The sequence below is a fragment of the Salmo salar genome, chromosome ssa28, assembly GCF_905237065.1.
Source record: "Salmo salar chromosome ssa28, Ssal_v3.1, whole genome shotgun sequence".
Classification (NCBI taxonomy): domain Eukaryota; kingdom Metazoa; phylum Chordata; class Actinopteri; order Salmoniformes; family Salmonidae; genus Salmo; species Salmo salar.
The window spans coordinates 19,195,118-19,216,061 of record NC_059469.1 but is presented as its reverse complement, the minus strand read 5'-3'; the positions used below and the strand labels follow the sequence as shown (position 1 = coordinate 19,216,061).

At 45.9% G+C, this 20,944-nt stretch overlaps 1 protein-coding gene across 8 annotated transcripts in view; it reads left to right on the top strand.

Moving 5' to 3' along the window:
- The window catches only part of tanc2b (tetratricopeptide repeat, ankyrin repeat and coiled-coil containing 2b), a 253,028-nt gene that overhangs the window by 203,801 nt on the left and 28,283 nt on the right, over nt 1-20,944 (top strand). For 7 of the 8 annotated variants that reach the window (XM_014179855.2, XM_014179852.2, XM_014179853.2 and 4 more), the window contains 9 exons: nt 5,736-5,940; nt 8,964-9,221; nt 12,911-13,042; nt 16,133-16,168; nt 16,740-17,021; nt 17,244-17,371; nt 18,741-18,972; nt 19,514-19,683; nt 20,071-20,349. In XM_014179855.2, coding sequence (XP_014035330.1) covers nt 5,736-5,940; nt 8,964-9,221; nt 12,911-13,042; nt 16,133-16,168; nt 16,740-17,021; nt 17,244-17,371; nt 18,741-18,972; nt 19,514-19,683; nt 20,071-20,349 — 1,722 coding nt within the window. Of the gene's footprint in view, nt 1-5,735; nt 5,941-8,963; nt 9,222-10,497; nt 12,170-12,910; nt 13,043-16,132; nt 16,169-16,739; nt 17,022-17,243; nt 17,372-18,740; nt 18,973-19,513; nt 19,684-20,070; nt 20,350-20,944 lie in introns of those variants that run through there. The other variant, XM_014179861.2, reaches the window with a different exon arrangement.

Here is a 20,944-nt window from a genome sequence, read left to right as displayed (position 1 = left end):
AGAACAAATTCTTATTTACAATGACGGCCTAGGAACAGTGGGGTAACTGCCTTGTTCAGGGGCAGAACGACAGATGTTTACCTTGTCAGCTCGGGGATTCGATCTAGCAACCTTCCGGTTACTAGTCCAACACTCTTACCATTAAGCTACCTGCCGTTTAAGTATTGTTTGTGCATTGCCAGTCAGGGGTGCCAGTAATTTTGGAGCCCACTGTATATGGATGAGCGATGACCGAGCAGCATAGGCAAGATGCAATAGATGGTATAAAATACAGTATATACATATGGGATGAGTAATACAAGATATTTAAACATTGTTAAAGTGGTATTATTGAAGTGACGGGGAATCCATTTATAAGTGGCCAATGATTTCAAGTCTGTATGTTGGCAGCAGTCTGACTGTGTTAATGATGGCTGTTTAACAGTCTGATGGCCTTGAGATTTTTTCAGTCTCTCGGTCCCAGCTTTGATGCACCTTGGTGCACCTGCTGTTTCGGTTAGTTATTATTGTTTTATTTCACTGTAGAGCCCCCAGGCCCGCTCAATATGTCTTAGATAGCTCTTTTGTCCCACCCCCCACACATGCGGAGACCTCACCTGGCTTAACTGGTGCCTCCAGAGACACAACCTCTCTAATCATCACTCAGTGCCTAGGTTGACCTCCACTGTACTCACATCCCCTTGTCTGTACATTATGCCCTGAATCTATTCTACCACGCCCAGATATCTGCTTCTTTCTCTGTTCCCAACGCACAAGACGACCAGTTCTTATAGCCTTTAGCCGTACCCTTATCCTACTCCTCCTCTGTTCCTCTGGTGATGTAGAGGTTAACCCAGGCCCTGTAGCCCCCAGCACTACACCCATTCCCCAGGCGCTCTCATTTGTTGACTTCAGTAACCGTAAAAGCCTTGGTTTCATGCATGTTAACATTAGAAGCCTCCTCCCTAAGTTTGTTTTCTTCAATGCTTTAGCACACTCCGCCAACCCTGATGTCCTAGCCGTGTCTGAATCCTGTCTTAGGAAGGCCACCAAAAATTCCGAAACTACAACATTTTCCGACAAGATAGAACTGCCAAAGGGGGCGGAGTTGCAATCTACTGCAGACAGCCTGCAGAGTTCTGTCATGCTATCCAGGTCTGTGCCCAAACAGTTCGAGCTTCTACTTTTAAAAATCCACCTTTCCAGAAATAAGTCTCTCACCGTTGCCGCTTGTTATAGACCCCCCTCAGCCCCCAGCTGTGCCCTGGACACCATATTTGAATGAATTGCCCCCCATCCATCTTCAGAGTTCGTACTGTTAGGTGACCTAAACTGGGATATGCTTAACACCCCGGCCATCCTACAATCTAAGACAGATGCCCTCAATCTCACACAAATTATCAAGGAACTTACCATGTACAACCCTGAATCCGTAAACGTGGGTGGTTGTTGTCCTTAATGATCTTTCTGTCCTTCCTGTGACATCAGGTGCTGTAGGTGTGATGCGTTGTGCAGACCGCACCACCCTCTTGTTTACAGTCTGTTAATACACATATATAAGCCAGGACACAACACATCAAAGGAAACTCACTAAATTATCCTCCATCGAGGTATTTTACTTTTCCAGTTTTTCAGTTTCTCCACTGAGCATAAACTGTCTACCTCCCTAATAAGGTCATTATATAACAAAGTTCTTAAATTATTTATTTATCTTGGTGTCTCAACTTCAGTCGTCGTTCATTAATATATTCTGCCACTTTGGTGTGCTGATATCCAGCAGGTTGACTAAGCCTAATATTTCTCTTACCACTGACTGAACCTGGGCTGCTAAGTGGCATTTGCTGCGGGGACTTGCGGAGCAAGGGCATTAGTGAGGTCGGGCACTGATGTTTGGCGATTAGGCCTGACTCGCAGTTGACCAATTCATCCCAAAGGGTGTTCGAAGGGGTTGAGGTGATGGCTCTGTGCAGGCCAGTCAAGTTCTTCCACACCGATCTCGACAAACTATTTCTGTGTAGACCTCGCTTTGTGCACGGGGGCACTGTCATGCTGAAACAGGAAAGGGCCTTCCCCAAACTGTTGCCACAAAGTTGGAAGCACAGATCGTCTAGAATATCATTGGAACTAAGGGGCCTAGTCCAAACCATGAAAAACAGCCCCAGACCTTTATTCCTCCTCCACCAAACTTTACAGTTGGCACTATGCATTCGGGCAGGTAGCATTCTCCTGGCATCCGCCAAACCCAGATTCATCCATCGGACTGCCAGATGGTGAAGCTTGATTCACCACTCCAGAGAACATGCTTCCAATGCTCCAGAGTCCAATGGCGGCGAGCTTTACACCACTCCAGCCGATGCTTGACATTGCGCGTGGTGATCTTAGGGTTGTGTGTGACTGCTCGGCCATGGAAACCCATTTCATGAAGCTCCCAACGAACAGTTATTGTAGTGACGTTGCTTCCAGAGGCAGTTTGGAACTCTGTAGTGAGTGCAACCGAGGACAGACTAATTTTATGCACTACGCCCACACAGCAAACAATTTCAAAGATTTTACTGAATAACAGTTCATACAAGGAAATCAGTCAATTGAAATAAATTCATTAGGGACTAATCTATGGATTTCACATGACTGGGCAGGGGTGCAGCCATGGGCCTGGGAGGGCATAGCTGGGGAGACAGGACCACACACTGGGGAGCCAGGCCAAGCCAATCAGAATGAGTTTTTCACCACAAAAGGGGTTTATTTCAGACAGAAATTCTCCTCAGCACCCCCCCTCCCCCTCTTCAGATGATCCCGCAGGGAAGAAGCCGGATGTGGAGGTCCTGGGTTGGCATGGTTATACGTGGCGTGCGGTTGTGAGGCTGGTTGGATGTACTGCTCCCCATCCTTCCTGACAGAGCTTGAGAGGATCTACAGAGAAGAATGGGAGAAACTCCCCAAATATAGGTGTGCCAAGCTTGTAGCGTTATACCCAAGAAGACTCAATGCTGTAAACGCTGGCAAAGGTGTGACTATAGGGTCTGAATACTTATGTGAATGTGATATTTCAACAACAAAAACATATTATACATTTGCAAAAATGTATAAAAACCTGTTTTTGCTTTGTCATTATGGGGTATTGTGTGTAGATTGATGAGGGGAAAAAAACAATTTAATCAATTTTAGAAGAGTTTGCGATGGCACTGTATATCTTGCCACAATAAGTGGCACATTTAAATAAGTACATTTAAACAGCAGATGAGCTGCTTTCTGTACCTCAAACCTAATTTGACACGTCTACGTTTTACAGGAGAGGGAGAGAGAGACAGTTCAAAAACAAAAAACAATTCTGATAAACTCCCATATCTACTGGGTGAAATACCACAGTTTGCCATCACAGCAGCAAGATTTGTGACCTGTTGCCACAAGAAAAGGGCAACCAGTGAAGAACAAACAACATTGTAATACAACCCGTATTTATTTTCCCTTTTGTACTTGAACTATTTGCACATCACTACAACACTGTATATAGACATAATATGACATGTATAATGTCTTTATTCTTTTGGAACTTCTGTGACTGTAATGTTTACTGTACATTTTTATTGTTTATTTCACTTTTGTTTATTATCTATTTCACTTGCTTTGGCAATGTTAACATATGTTTCCCATGCCAATAAAGCCCTTGAATTGAGGGAGGGAGAGAGGGGACGGACAGCGCTAGCTGTTGCTTCAGCTAGGTGTGTTATGGACTGTATAGGTATGGGCTGACGCAGTGTGGCTAACCGATTAGACTGATAGCGCCTGCTAGATGTTAGTGCTGTTACGCTGTAGTGGTGGGGGTGTATAGAGAGGTATGTGAGAGAGGTTCATTCAAGTGGCTTCTCACTCTAGAGAGTGAAAAGTAGTGCACAATGTAAGGAATAGGGTGCCATTTGGGATAAGGGTGGTGACTCATCGTGGACCCCTGCCGTGTGTGCTCCCTCTACAAAGTCAAATTTTCCAATATTTTCTTCACAAATATAGCCTGCCCTAAGTATCTTTTTTTTTTTTTTGATCCATGAAAATACATTGAACCTCTCAAGGGCGGCAATATGAGGATATTAAAGGATACGTTTCCTTTAACTGTAAAAATCAATATACGATAAACTTTCAGTTTGGCTACAGTAGGTAGGATTGTTACAGTAGCTGGGATCTCTGCAGGATCGCTAAAGCCTATTGGCTTAGGGAGGAAGGTGACCTTCTCAACCTCCAGAAAGCCGGCCATTAATTGCCTGACCCCTCTCCACCCCTCTGCCTCTCCACGTCTCTGCCTCAGCAAGGCAAAGATCCAAGCATCCAAGTTCAATCCAATTCTACCGTGCATTTTAAGGTCAGATGGTCAGACTAACACACAGAGGAGATGTCCCAAATGGCATCCTATTGCCTATGTAGTGCTATACATTTGAAGTAGTGCACTATATACGGAATAGGGTGCCATTTGGGATGCAAACCAGAGTGCACTAGCCCAGCAGATGGAGGTTATGCTGCTTGCTGAATAGAGGTGCTGTGTGTGTTCGTTTTCTGCTAGCTTCTCACAGACTGACCCTGTAAATGTGCCGATTGACTGCTCTCTTCCAAACCCTGAGTAGGGGACAGCTCTTTCTGGGCCTGCCCAACTCATTGACTGTAGAGGCCCCAACCCCCGTAGGCCCCAGGAGTGTGTGTGTGTGTGTGTGTGTGGGGGGGGGGTTGGCTGAGATGAGAGGGAACACGTAATGGACAGCATGCGACCTGACCTGGCTTTCTGCTGTCCTGTCACTACAGCTCTGACTGACTCACACTGACCAGGAAGACCAGGGGCAGTCTGACTGTTACATAGACTGGATACAAAGGGGGCTAAGCAGTTGAGGCTTGGGGTTGAGTTGAGGCTATGGGAGGGCGTGTGAGGGGGAGCCATGGTCTTCTACAATAGATTAAGTGTATATGTCATATGCACATGGTACACAGTACATTGAAATGCTTTCTTGCAGGTTCACCTCTCAACAATGCGACATAATAACAATAAGATTTAAGTAAGTTAAGCATAATAACAAATAAGCTCAATGGAATAAAAATAGAGTACAAATAGCATACATTTAAATACAAGGAAGGCACTCCAACTCATTTACAGTAGGATATTTACACAGTATATTTGCACAATAAACCTGTTTTTGAAGCACTAGGCAGCTACGTGAACTGAGAGTCCTTTACCTTACAAATAATGACTGTGTGTGTGTGTGTGTGTGTGTCTATGTGTGTGTGTGAGCGTGTGTGTGTGTGAGCGTGTAGATTAGCCATGCCAGAATGCCTCTCTCCCTGTCGTGCCCTCTCATCCTAACCTGAGCTGACATCAGGGAGGGGCACGGCAGGGGGTAGTAACATTGTGACAGGTAACATCCAATGGGGGAAGGGTCAGGAACTGTTTAAAGCTCTCTCTCTCTCAGCAAGGCTGTGGAATCATTCTGCTGCTAGAGATCAAATGGAAGCTTCAGTACTATTGGTCCCAGATAATTATACACCTACACAGAACGCAATGGAAGACAGTAGCATGGTTTCCAGTCTCCACTACCAGGCTCAGTGCTTACTAGAGCCAGAGATGTTTGAAACCGAGAGACTCAACATGTGATTACTTCCTCCATTACCTTGTGGTGGTAATTTGCTCCTCTCCTATTGATGGTGGGCTCAATCGTCTTGGTTTTCTGGGGAGTGTGTATGGGCACGGGCTTGGGCACTGACTTTGTGTATTTCTCCTCCAGGACCTGGCTGGTAACCAGAGGATCAGTCCGTGCTCCACCCTGACCAGCAGCACAGCCTCCCCCCCGGCCGGCTCCCCCTGCTCCACCCTGCCGCCCGGTGCCGATGGTGCCATGCCTGGGGGTAACCAGGGCAACAAGGACCACGCCTACGGATCTGTCACCAGCCCCACCTCCACCCTGGAGAGCCGGGACAGCGGCATCATCGGTGAGGGGGATGGGCTATATATACACACACACATGAACGCACACATGCATACATATAGTCAGACCAATACCCCATAATGACAAAGTGAAAACAGGATTTTCTAAATTTTGGCAATAAACTGAACCTTATTTACATACGTTTTCAGACCCTTTTCTATGAGAGTCGAAATTGAGCTCAGGTGCATCCTGTTTCCATTGATCATCCTTGAGATGTTTCTACAACTTGATTGGAGTCCACCTGTGGTAAATTAAATTGATTGGACATGATTTGGAATGGCACACACCTATCTTTATACGATCCCACATTTGACAGTACATGTCAGAGCAAAAACCAAGCCAAGAGGTCGAAGAAATTGTCCGTAGAGCTCCGAGACAGGATTGTGGCACAGATCTGGGATCTGGGGAAGGGTACCAACATTTTTTGCAGCATTGAAGGTCCCCAAGAACACAGTAGCCTCCATCCTTCTTAAATACAAGTAGTTAGGAACCACCAAGACTTTTCTTAGAGCTGGCTGTCCGGCCAAACTGAGCAATCAGGGGAGAAGGGCCTTGGTCAGGGAGGTGGCCAAGAACCCGATGGTCATTCTGACAGAGCTCCAGAGTTCCTCTGTGGAGATGAGAGAACCTTCCAGAAGGACAAACATCTCTGCAGCACTCCACCCATCAGCGCCAGATGGAAGCCACTCCTCATAAGGCACCTAAAGGACTCTGACCATGAGAAACAAGATTGTCTGGTCTGATGAAACCAAGATTGATCTCTTTGGCCTGAATGCCATGTGTCACGTCTGGAGGAAACCTGGCACCATCTCTACGGTGAAGCATGGTGGTGGCAGCATCATGCTGTGGGGATGTTTTTCAGCTGCAGGGACTGGTAGACTAGTCAGGATCGAGGGAAAGATTAACAGAGAAAAGTACAGAGAGATCATGATGAAAACCTGCTCCAGAGCGCTCAGGACCTCAGACTGGGGCGAAGGTTCACCTTCCAACAGGACAGGACGCTCCCCATCCAATCTGACAGAGCTTGAGAGGATCAGCAGAGAAGAATGGGAGAAACTCCCCAAATACAGGTGTGCCAAGCTTGTAGCATCATACCCAAGAAGACTCGAGGATGTAATCGCTGCCAAAGGTGCTTCAACAAAGTACTGAGTAAAGGGTCTGACTACTTATGTCAGTTTCTTATTTTGAATACATTTGCAAACATTTAAAAAAATATGTTTTTGCCTTGACATTATGGGGTATTGTGTGTAGATGAGAAAAAAATGAATGTAATACATTTTAGAATAAGGCTGTAACGTAACACAATGTGGAAAAAGTCAAGGGGTCTGAATACTTTCCGAATGCACTGTACAGTCGTGGCCAAAAGTTTTGAGAATGACACAAATATTAATTTCCACAACGTTTGCTGCTTCAGTGTCTTTAGATATTTTTGTCAGATGTTACTGTGGAATACTGAAGTATAATTACAAGCATTTCATAGGTGTCAAAGGCTTTTATTGACAATTACATGAAGTTGATGCAAAGAGTCAATATTTGCAGTGTTGATCCTTTTTTTTCAAGACCTCTGCAATCCGCACTGGCATGCTGTCAAATAACTTCTGGGCAACATCCTGACTGATGGCAGCCCATTCTTGCATAATCAATGCTTGGAGTTTGTCAGAATTTGTGGGGTTTTGTTTGTCCACCCGCCTCTTGAGGATTGACCACAAGTTCTCAATGGGATTAAGGTCTGGGGAGCTTCCTGGCCATGGACCCAAAATATCGATGTTTTGTTCCTCGAGTCACTTAGTTATCACTTTTGCCTTATGGCAAGGTGCTCCATCATGCTGGAAAAAGCATTGTTTGTCACCAAACTGTTCCTGGATGGTTGGAAGAAGTTGCTCTCGGAGGATGTGTTGGTACCATTCTTTATTCATGGATGTTTTCTTAGGCAAAATTGTGAGTGAGCCCACTCCCTTGGCTGAGAAGCAACCCCACTCATGAATGGTCTCAGGATGCTTTATTGTTGGCATGACACAGGACTGATGGTAGCGCTCACCTTGCCTTCTCCGGACAAGCTTTTTTCCGGATGCCCCAAACAATCGGAAAGGGGATTCATCAGAGAAAATGACTTTACCCCAGTCCTCAGCAGTCCAATCCCTGTACCTTTTGCAGAATATCAGTCTGTCCCTGATGTTTTTCCTGGAGAGAAGTGGCTTCTTTGCTGCCCTTCTTGACACCAGGCCATCCTCCAAAGGTCTTTGCCTCACTGTGCATGCAGATGGACTCACACTTGCCTGCTGCCAATCCTGAGTAAGCTCTGTACTGGTGGTGCCCCGATCCCGTAGCTGAATCAACTTTAGGAGACGGTCCTGGCACTTGCTGTACTTTCTTGGGCGCCCTGAAGCCTTCTTCACAACAATTGAACTGCTCTCCTTGAAGTTCTTGATGATCCGATAAATGGTTGATTTAGGTGCAATCTTAGTGGCAGCAATATCCTTGCCTGTGAACGCCCTTTTTGTGCAAAGCAATGATGACGGCACGTGTTTCCTTGCAGGTAACCATGGTTGACAGAGGAAGAACAATGATTCCAAGCACCACCCTCCTTTTGAAGCTTCCAGTCTGTTATTTGAACTCAATCAGCATGACAGAGTGATCTCCAGCCTTGTCCTCATCAACACTCACACCTGTGTTATTGAGAGAATCACTGATATGATGCCAGCTGGTCCTTTTGTGGCAGGGCTGAAATGCAGTGGAAATGTTTTTGGGGATTCATTTCATTTGCATGGCAAAGAGGGACTTTGCAATTAATTGCAATTCATCTGCTCACTCGTCATAACATTCTGGAGTATATGCAAATTGCCATCATACAAACTGAGGCAGCAGACTTTGTGAAAATTAATATTTGTGTCATTCTCAAAACTTTTGGCCACGACTGTATATGATTGGTTGTGACGTTGGGACATTAAGCATGGTCGTAGCAGAGGCAACCTCTCCTTCCCTACACTCTGACCCCTCTCCTCTACTCCCATTGTTCCTTCCTTCCAGCCACCCTGACCAGCTACTCAGAGAACGCTGAGCGGGGGGGTAAATACGGTGAGGGGGGTTTTTCGCGTGGCAGTAACCTGAAACTGTGGCAGAGCCAGAAGTCTGGCACTGACTCGTTCCTGTACCGCGTGGATGAGAACATGGCTGCCTCAACCTACAGCCTCAACAAGATCCCAGAGAGACACCTGGACAGCATGTCCTCCCATTCCGGTCACTCCATCCCTCTGTACCTCATGCCTCGCCCTAACTCCGTCGCAGGTGAGTCCCACCCTCTTCCTCGCTCTTCCTGCTTCGTCTGTTCCTACTGTACACACCTCTATCTTAATCCTTTGACCTTTGCCGTTGACCTACAGATTAACCTTGACTGCGACCTTATGCAGTGTCCTTCCTTCCCCTATTTATCTAAACGGCGCAAGATAATGATGACAGTCTCATTCTCAGCATAGAGCTCTATTGTTTGATTCCAGGAAAAATATATATATTTTGCACGTTCTGTCAATTGTATCTGAATGTTGAGGGGAACGTTACATAGAAAATGTATATGTGTGTCTAGTTAGGACACTTATAGCATGCCTCAAATAGCTTATTCCCCAAAGTATGGCTAAATGCATCTTAAAATGTGAAGTTACATAACAGGCTGCCGTTCCTGATGGATTTGATTGTATTATTGTCCTGCTATTCAGAGCCGAGACATTCATTGGAGATGAGCTGTATTACTGAGCCTTCCCTTCAGACGTTACAGTATTGCGAAGATGCAGTGGGGTTCCGACAATGTCAATACTAACATACCGCTCAGAATGAACTCCCAGTGTATTGTTTAATTCTTAGCAGTGTGCTAGAGTAGATAATGGAACAGTTTCACTATAAGGAGTAATATACATCACACATATCAGTTCTGACCTGCTCTCTATGTTAGCCATGTTCTAATATCTAACTGTCTGTCTGACAGCCATTTAGTGGGTGTACAGACAGTGGTTTAGAGAGAATGAGCTTCAATCTATTCTCCTGCTTCAATAATGAGTCCTTGAAAAAAGACAGAGCAGGCAGGAGGAGTGGGCTCAAGAGCTGCTCGAGGAGTAACATTACATGAGATGAGGTGAGAGCGACAGCGAGGGAGGGAGAGGAGCGAAAGAAGGAGAGAGGATTTATTTTATCCAGGCCTACAGTAGAATGATCCTTGTGAGTGGTGGAATGGGAGTGAGAAGGAGGAGAGAAGTGGATGAATTAGGAGGTAGGGAAAGAAGGAGAGCTATCTCCTCCACAAAGGGGAAGAAGAGCGAGGGATGGAAGAAAGGAGGGAGGAGAGGAGGCCGTGGATTGGCTGGTCTCCCACGGCAGAGGAACATCAGAGCTTCAGGCATTAACCGTTTCTATCCCCCCGAGTCACTGAGAGGGAGAGAGACACTGCTTTGAAGTGCAGGAGGAGAGAACTAGCTGAGACCGTGGCGTGAGAGGAATGGGAGGCTGCAGAGGTGGAAAATGAGGAGGGGGGGTACTTTAATACCTAATGAGAGAGAAACTTGTTGGGAGAGTGTGAGAGGGATGGAGGGAGGAGAGGGATGGAGAGAAAAGAGAGAGGGTGAAGGAGGGAGGAAATATATCATCTTAAAGGATAAAGGAGGATACCTTTTCTGTCTCGTTCACAGTCATCTCAGTAGTATTTTAAGTGGAATAGGACAGAAATGAATAGAAACCTCTCATTGAAAAATGTACATTCTTATCAAACTCTTTGGACTTGAAGACCAGACTAATAAAACATAGTCAGTAACCCATCAGGTTTTGGACCATGCCATTCTTTAGAATTTTCACCTCTGTAGATATTAATAATTTAGGGTGCATCCAAAATGGAGCCGTATGGGTCCTGGTCAAAATGAGTGCACTAAATAGCAATAGGGTACAATTTGGTATGCAACCTGTATTGTGGAAATATTACACTAGAAATGTCAATACCTCTATTTCCCCTTGTAAAGGGAGAGGAAGATTGGGCGGCATGACATTTTAGGGGAGACAATAGCATTTAGTTCATTTCTGAAATGTGTTGTGGGATAACTGTCTGGACTGTTGAGGTCTCAGGCCTACTGCCCAGCCTGGATGTATATCAAAGAGCAGCAATGTTCCTGGACATGTGTTTTATCACCGGGTTGTTAAAGCAGGAAGATGCGCATTCACGCACACAGCTGGGTGAGGTCTCCACCATGCTATTCAGCGCCAGGAGTAATTTCATCATGATGTCTCTCTCTCCTCTCTCTCTCTCTCTCTCACACTTTTCCCCCTCCATTTCCACTGAGCACGCTAGTTGTGCTATCTTAGCTGCATCGGCACAGACACTGCATTGCTGATAGATAGTGAACTCAACTCACAACTCAGTCCTCCTCAGATTCAAACCCAGTTGAAGAAAGGGAAAGGGAGAGTTTGAACTTAGCTCCTGACTGTATTCCTAAGCCCAACCATTATCTTTGACCTTTTGTCTTTAGTGGTAACATGTACCCAGATCTGTTTGTGCTGTCTTGCCAACTACTATGGTCATTGTCATGCCAAACATGTAGGCTATACATCACAAACGGACCAGGCTAGCGTAGGGGTAGTAGGAGTGGCGTTTCTTATCTGAACAAACCCGTCTGTGTCCCAAATGACACCCTATTTCCTATTTAGTGCAATATTATTCTTTTTACCAGGGCCCATAGGGCTCTGATCAAAAGTAGTGCACTATATAGGGAATAGGGTGCAGTTTGGGACTTACATCACCCAGTTCCATGACCATGGCCACCCCATTCCAGTAAGGTCTAGGGCCAAGCCCCCAGCATTCCCAGCTGCTGTCTTCCCTCCATTTTGGGAAAGCTGTGCTGTGAGCTTCATCATTGGTTGACTCCATGGCTGGTTTGCTGTAGTGACTCACTGCAATCAACAACACAGACACACATACTACTGGAGCATTAACACTAAGCTGGTGATGCACACAAGCTGCTGGGAGGTGAACCTTCTGAGACGGACAGAGGAGGAAGAGACCAGTGTTAGACTGATCTGATCCCAGCATACCTCTCTAGATCTCTCCCTGTGGATTATATTATACTTCCAACCTGGGTGCAGTTTGCCTGGATAGATGCTACTGACGAGTTAGGGCTGATCTGAGAGGGAGTCAATAGGAGTCATGCTTGACCCCGTTCCTCTCCTTCCTCACTCCATGATGCATCTGTGGATCTATTCAGGTAGAGTTTCAAAGAAGACAGTGCCTCATGGTGTGATTGACCTCCATGCTCTGAGAGTAGAGTAATTAATGTTTCTCTCTCTCTCTCTCTCTCTCTCTCTCTCTCTCTCTCTCTCTCTCTCTCTCTCTCTCTCTCTCTCTCTCTCTCTCAAAGCTGTGGTCTGACATTGCTGTAGACATACCTTATAATTGATAGTCCACTTAGTCATACATATGTCCTCCTCTGACTCTGACTGGCTTTGAGGCTGCAGCTCCCACTGATGTGGTGGATTGGCGGGTTGAGGGAACTGACCCCCCCCTCGCACACACACACCAGCCTCTGTAATCTCATTGACAATGCAGTGGCCCCCAGAGTAGAGCTGGTCTGCAGACACAGCATGGTGTGAACAAGCAGCAGTGTCAGTGTGAAGGATTTTTCTCCATGAATAAGACATTTGTCTGCAGAGCTAATTAATCCACAGGGTCTGGGTGGCATCTGCCTCCTCTCACAAGCCCATGGAACAGCCGTTCAGAGGGGGGAGGGGGACAGGTCCATGTAACAGCCATATTGCATCCCTCCCTCCTGCCTTCCTCTCTAAACTTTACTGTGAACTTACTCAGTCTTGACGACCAAACCGCCTCAGGATGCTGGCGTGAGCTAGCATAATACTGTATGTGAATCAAAGCTAACAGTTTCTTTCTCTCCTCTCCTGTCCCCACCTGTCCTACACACACACACGCACACGCACACACACTCCCTCAGCCACCAGCTCGGCTCACCTGGAGGACCTGACCTACCTGGATGATCAGAGACACACTCCGCTGCGCACGTCGATGCGCATGAATCGACAGAACACACACACCGGGCCAGGCCATGCCCAGACCGACATCAGAGGTAAGACAGGAGCACTATAGCCCTTCAGAAGAGACAGGTTGCTTCCCAAATGACACCCTATTCTCTATATATAGGGCTCTGGTCAAAGGTGCACTATATAGGGAATAGGGTGCCATTTGGGATGCACCCATATTAATAGAAAGAGAGGGCAGACCGCCTCCTAGATCCAAGTGCAGTCAGTGTATATTCAGTGCATCTGTGTAGGTGTGTGAGAGTGTTACGTTCTCGTATGCGTCAAGATGGGTTAGGTGAGCAGACTACTATGCTCCACTGCTTAATCTACAGACACGTCTATGACCGAGCAGAGCAATCTGTCTCTCCTCAATGAGTCCAGATATAATACACATGGAGCAAAGCAGAGCAGAACACTCTGTCCTCAATGAGTCCACTGGCTCAATCAGTCCTGGGTCATTATGATATGGCCTGCATAACAGAGCCCTGGTCAAAAGTAGTACACCATAAAGGGAAAAGGGTGACATTTGGGAGAACCCTAATGTTCTCCCCTCACCATTCTTCCTTTACTTATTTAGCCACTAATGAACTCATCACAGTCTTCTGCTATCCAGTCATACAGTATAGGGATACAGCAAGCTGCTGCCTCAAGTGCTTTTAAAGTTCCCACTTAGCTGTGTGTCTCCATAACACATCTACAAAATAATAATTATATCACATAAGCGTGCGTGCTTCTGCATGTGTGTGTGGGCTCCCCCTAGCCAGCTGCAGAGTAGAGGGCTCTAGGCCTGGTACTCTCCGAGCTCTACAGTCACTTTTTTTTCTCCTCTCCTAAGCGCAGCCAAGTGTGTTTACACGCCGGCCCACTGCATCCAGGCATGCTCCTTGCCTCTTCCGATCAGTGTTAGCAACCTTCCTGAGTAAACTACACCACTACACCCACTTACTTCAGAGAGAGAGACTTACTTAACTAGTTGGTATGGCCGCACAGAGAGTTGTAAAGGAGAACAAATTGTCTGCTATAAAGTAGGTATGGTCGCGAAGAGAGCAACACATAGCTGCTATACTATAGTGAGTATGTATGAGAGGGTTGTTGTGCATGTCAGATGGTAACCAAATGCTGAAGCGTCCTCCTTGGTTGGCACTGCTTCACTTCCTTTGTTTTATGTTGTTTGATGCTGTCAGGGAAATCAAGAGACTAGCTCAGTGATGCTGTTTTAAGCCCAGTGAGTGAGTCAGAGTGAAGATAGCAGGGAGAAGAGAATATGTGTCCCAAATGGCTCCCTATTTAGTGAACTACTTTTGAACAGGGCCCATAGGGGTCTGGTCAAAGGTAGTGCACTAGATGATAGGGTGCCATTTGGGAAACGGCCATGGTACAGTAGCTTAGCAAGAGATGGTGATAGACCTGGTGAATCAGGCAGATGCAGTTTCTTAGATTGCCGCCCACCTAATACACTCATTCTAGACACACATATGCAGGCACAAAAATCCATGCATGCAAATGTAGGCATCTACGCACGAAGGCAGACACACAAACGCACATCTGTGGAGTAGAGCTGTCTGGGCCTAATGTAACCCTGGTCCTTCATATGGAGCAGACTGAAGTACCACTCCTCCTCACCTCCCTCCATTCTTTCAGCCTCCCCTGCTCTGTCATCCTCACCTAGTGAATAATTAAAGTGTCTGAGTGAGCCTTTCCGTCTGGACACGTACACACACAGAGATACCACTCTGTCTAGCTGGTCAGGGGGAGAGGAGAGGAGCAGAGTGATCCCTAGGCTTATACCTCTCACAGCCTTGTCTAAGCAGGAAGTGATGCAGCTCCAGATACAGCACCCCCCACAGACCCGCTCCATGCTCCCTCCTTCCTGCTCACAACATGGCAGCCATGTTTCTAGGATTTTATCACCTTGCAGCAGACGAGCAGAGGCACTATGACTTAGCTAATAGGCCTAATGCTTAATGGTCTTTGCCATAGACAACTGCTAGTGCTGAGTAGTATCTTGTGTGAGGTGATTACAGTGGGAGAGGAGACTAAATGCCAGCGCTGTATTGGCGCTGGCATTTAGTCACTTAATGAGATTAGCACCACTTAATGCAGGACACCGTATTAATTGACATCTGCTATAGCCGGTGCCTGGTCTAACTAACACAGTGAAGGGAAAGTGTTGGGTGTTTTCATTTTTTCCATTACTGATATCTACGACACTCTTTCATAGTCTACGAGATGTTATTAATCAGTCTTAGGATCAATTGAAGGATAGCAATGCAGGAAAGATTTGAGATGGTGTGCTGCATCAGTCCCAGCAACTGTTTTATGCCAAGGCTCAGTGTGTGTGTCTCTGTGTCTCTGTCTGTGTGTCCATGTTTGTGTATTGTCAGCTTTTTTGTGGTGATTCAGCTAAATCGAGTTTATCAAGTTGTGTTAGACCGTATATACATAATATATTGTGCCGCTGATGTCAGGCTATATTCACAGATTGAAAGTAGCTTTTTCCCCGGGTATATCTATACTACTCTGCAGTCATCAACCATTTTTCCCATCTTATTATTATTATTATTATTATTATTGGCTTAGCTGTAAAACATGTTTGGCCCAGCACTTTGTACATTTTGGGAAGGAATATATTATATAAATAACAGGAATTGGAGCTCATTATATTCTGATGCTCCTTATGTAACACACACACAGTTAATCACACGTGTTCTCCCCAGCCCTGACTCATGGTCTGTCTATTGCATTTATACTGTACTGTGTTGCCTGCCCTAAACCAATAGATAGATATCACTTGACCACAGGATATTTCTTTTTGGGAGTGTACTGCCTTACAATAGATGGATCTGGAGATGTTATTATAGCATATTAGTTGATATCTGATGCTGCAGTCTCCATCTCTTCATGCGGCTCTCTGTACCAGGGTTAGGGGCCGGTTCCATATTCCAGTTCTTCATCGGAATTAGAGTTGGAATTTCAGTTATTTCCTGAATTGAAATGTAATTGACCTTTGACCACCAACCCTGCTCTGCACCATTAGCATACTGCATACGGCTGCCAGTGTCCATTCTGTTATGCTTTCCATGACCCTGTCTGTTCTTTCATTGCCTCCTCTTGTCTCTCACTTCTGTTTGTCCCAGCTTCTGCTAACAACCATGCCTGGCAATCCCAATCACGTAAGTTTACTTTACTTTAATCTGGTTACATGTCTGGCAACATGCCTTTTGTCCATGATTCCACTGATGTTGTTTCAGATAATACAGCGAACTGTCAAATTAAGAGAATCTGTCCTGAAAGACAAGATACAGAAGCAGGACTCCTGTTTAGATTTGGTTCTTCTCTCATCTCCAGAGATATATTTTAGTCCAAACATAGTTTACATCCATTCGTTTTTTAATACTACTCGTGTTCAGATGAACGGATGCCCAGACAGTCTTTGAAAGACCCGACGTTTATCTAATGACTCCCCCTAGTGAGGAAAAATAATAGCATTTGTGTTAGGACATACAGGTTTCAATTGTGTAACAAATTAATATTTCTCTTGAATCTCTTCTCTGTCACACATGATTACAGCAGTGATTACAGTAGTGATTACAGCAGTAGGAGGAAGTCCCGTGACAGTCAGGACTCACTATAGGCCTTACACACTCATTATCTTAATGTAGTGGCAGCATTTCTCTGTAAAATAAAGAGCAACCATTGTAACTGTCCGTCCTCTCTCTCTCTCTCGCCCCCCTGACCTTCCAGTGCGGTTTGCCCCATACCGGCCACCTGACATTTCCCTGAAGCCCCTCCTCTTCGAGGTGCCCAGCATCACCATGGACTCCGTCTTCACCGGCCGTGATTGGCTGTTCCAGGAGGTCGATGCCCATCTCAACAGAGGCAACAACATCACCAACCTCGGCGTAGTTGTCGTGGGCAACATTGGCTATGGCAAGACAGCCATCATCTCTCGTCTGGTGGCGCTGAGCTGCCACGGAACGCGCATGAGACAGATCGCCTCTGACTCTCCGCAGGCCTCTCCCAAACGTAGGCTCAGATACTCATGAATAGAGAGTGCTATTAAAATGGCCACAAACAACAAGTCAGCTTTCAATAAAGTTTCTAAAAAACATTTCTGTTGAACAAAACAGAAGCGGAGTGCATGCTTTGCTATTGTTGGAACGGCAGATTGACCCTTTAAGGTGATATAAAAATGGTTTGACAAACATGCCATTGGTTAAATCCTCTTCCTTCTATGCTTCTTCTCAGATGGAGAGCTCCCCCTTACTCAGCCCCAGCCGGCCTATAGCACGGGTACCTTGGGAGGGGGCAGCTGTCCCGGGACCCCTGAAATGAGACGACGCCAGGAGGAGGCCATGAGGAGACTGGCATCTCAGGTAAAAAAAGATGACTCTCCGAAAACAATTATACCCTCATTGCCAAGCTAGCAGACCAGTTAGAATGCATGCCCAACACGTCTTAATACTAAGTGACATGCGAGTCTGGATTTTGGACCAGTTTCACAGCACATTTGAGACATCAGTATACAAGGCTAGCTGTTTTAATTGCAAACATCCAGTTTGGCCTAGAAACATTCTTTCTAATAACTCTTTCTCTTTCAGTGGAGTAAACGTGTTAACATTTATGAACCTGTCTAGTCTGAAGTTAAATATGAATGATGTGTGAGGCGGTGCTTAGTGGCTTCTCTAAATCCCCACACCACTCACATCATACCATAGCCTCAGCTTCCCATGTCCCCTAAATGGGGGTGACAGACGCGCCTTGCCATCTGTAGCCCCAGCCCCAGCCCCATTCCTCTCCCCAGACTGCTGCATTATGCAGATGTGTTTAAAAGAGAAAAAACAACTTTGCCAGGGAGCCTTATGAAATATGTATACCTGCAGAAAGCCATTTCCCAGCCAAGCTATTATATCTTGTTAACTCGATGCATTAATAATTGAGCCCGCTCCCACTTTTCTCCCTTTGTTTTAAGCCCTGTTTCATTCCTCTGTGACTCAATTAGCATTTTATCCTGATTTGTTATTTTATCCCTGCGGTTTCCTTGATGAAACAGAGGAACAGAGGCTGGCGCTGGGTCCATGTCAACTGTCATAGTCCCCGAGCTGGACACACCTTGCTGGTGGCGCAGCTTTCTAATTGCTTCACTTCACCTCCTCCTCTTTTTCATTTTATTCTTCTCTCCTTTCCTCTTTCACGCCCATCTGTTCTTTTGTGTTATCTGCTCATGGCAGTTTATAAAGCTTTGTGCTCACCGTGCTGAGAGTGTATTATTATAGAGAAACACACTGAGATTACTCATCTGTGTTGTGCTGATAATCATTTAGACTTTTGACTCCTCTGGGTGTCCGTCTAAACATGCAATTAAACACACACTCATTCACATTCATCTTTTCTCAATGGCAGGGAGCTCTGAATTATTTATTAGCTGAAAACCGAAAGGAGAAACGAGACGTAATATGTTCATTACACTGCAATCATCCACCATGAACTAGTTGACTCACTCCCAAATCAATTGTAGCAGCGCCAGTTTATAAAACCTGATTCTTATTGTCAAAACCTAGAAAACAGGATCGTGTTCATTAAGCACCAATCTGAGGTATTGACCTGGACTTGGTCCAATAAGAAATGCAGATTTTATTTTTAAATGTTTTTGCTACAGTGTGACCTAATGACCATAACCCAGTCTTGTATTTTCCACCACCTTTTACTGACCTATCATGTCTCCCCCCTCTCTATCGCCCCCAGGTGGTGGCGTACCACTACTGCCAGGCGGACAACGCCTACACGTGCCTGGTTCCAGAGTTTGTCCACAACGTGGCGGCATTGCTGTGTCGCTCGCCACAGCTCATCGCCTACAGAGAGCTGCTGCTCAGGGAGCCACAGCTACAGAGCATGCTCAGTCTGCGCTCCTGCGTTCAGGATCCCCTGGCCTCCTTCAGAAGAGGAGTTCTAGAACCCCTGGATGCCCTCTACAAAGGTGATACAACTCTCTGCTCCTATTATACACCCCTACATAACTTGATCATAGAAAACTCTACTTGCTGTTGTAGAACCCCTGGATGCTTTCTACAAAGGTGAATTCTGGTCGCAAATGGTAGCTTACTAGGGGTAGAGACAGTTTTATCACCTTTGTAGAGAGCGTTCAGGGGTTCTAGGGGTGTCCCCCAAATGTCACCCTATTCCCTATATATTCCACTTTTTTTGACCAGAGCCCTATAGGCCCTGGTTAAAAGTAGAGCCCTATAGGCCCTGGTTAAAAATAGTGCACTATATAGGGAATCTCTGGTCAAAAGTAGTGCACTATATAGGGAATAGGGTGACGTTTGGGGGACACCACTAGAACCCCTGGACGCTCTCTACAAAGGTGATAAAACTGTCTCTACTCCTAGTGACTCTGTCAGTGGGCGTGATCCTCAACACATATGTATTCTTGATTTTAGCAAGAGTACATTAGGCAGAACATTTGCAATCAGGTTTTTTGGTCCATATTGACTCTTTTCTCTGTGTGTGTTTTTCAGAGAGGAAGATCGCCTCTGAAGATGACCTGGTCATCCTGATAGATGGGTTAAATGAGGCAGAGTTCCACAAGCCTGACTACGGAGACACCATCGTCTCATTCCTCAGCAAAACCATCAGCAAGTTTCCCCCCTGGCTCAAACTGGTGGTCACTGTTAGGACCACATTACAGGTAGACACATTATACGCATTACAGTCCTCTACCCCTCCGGTAAGCGTGTGGCAAGTAAAAACATACAAGATTAACACTGTTAACACCAGCAAGGATAATTGTCTTTTGATAGAGTTTGTCAATAGATTGACATCAGTGGAAGATTGCTTGTACATCTTGTTACACTGCCCATATATCTTTTTCCCTCCCCCACTTTTCTTCTTCCAACCCCCCTTCATCCTCCTCTCTCCTTCCTCCATTTCTCCCTTCCTCCCACTTTCTTCTTCCATACATCTTCATCCTCCTCTCTCCTCCTCCTCCTTCCTCCTCTCCTTCATCCATCATTCCCCCCTCTTCCTCCTTCTCCCTTCATCCTCCCCTCTCCCCTCCCTGACTTCCCTTCTATAGGAGATCACCAAGCTGCTCCCATTCCACCATATCTCTCTGGATGGTCTGGAGGAAAATGATGCTATAGACCAGGATTTACAGGGTTATATCCTGCACCGCATCCACAGCAGTCCTGAGATACAGAACAACATCTCTCTAAACGGCAAGATGGACAACACCACCTTCGGCAAGCTCTCCGCCCACCTCAAGGCCCTCAGCCAGGGATCCTACCTGTACCTAAAACTCACCTTTGACCTTATAGAGAAGGGGTACCTGGTCCTCAAGAGCTCCAGCTACAAGGTAAGCCTGTCTGGGGGGGGGGGGGGATTATTGCCTTAGTTTTAATCTTGTCTTTATTATTTTCTTTATCCTACTTTTAATTACACCGAACAAAAGTACAAGGCAACATGTAACAATTTCAATGATTTTACGGAGTTACAGCTCATATAAGGTAATCAGTCAATTCAACTAGGCCCTAATTTATGGATTTCACATGATGCAGCGATCAGTAGGCCCACCCACTTGGGAGCCAGGCCTATCCACTAGGGAGCCAGGTCCAGCCAATCAGAATGAGTTTTTCCCCACAAAAGGGCTTTATTACAGACAGAAATACTCCTCAGTTTCAACAGCTGTCTGGGTGGCTGGTCTCAGACGATCCCGCAGATGAAGAAGCCGGATGTGGAGGTCCTGGGCTGGCGTGGTTACACGTGGTCTGCGATTGTGAGGCCAGTTGGACATACAGCCAAATTCTCTAAAACGACATTGGAGGCAGCTTATGAACATTACAATCTCTGGTAACAGCTCTGGTGGACATTCCTGCAGTCAGCATGCCAATTGTACGGTCCCTCAAAACTTGAGACATCTTTGGCATTGTGTTGTGTGACAAAACTTCACA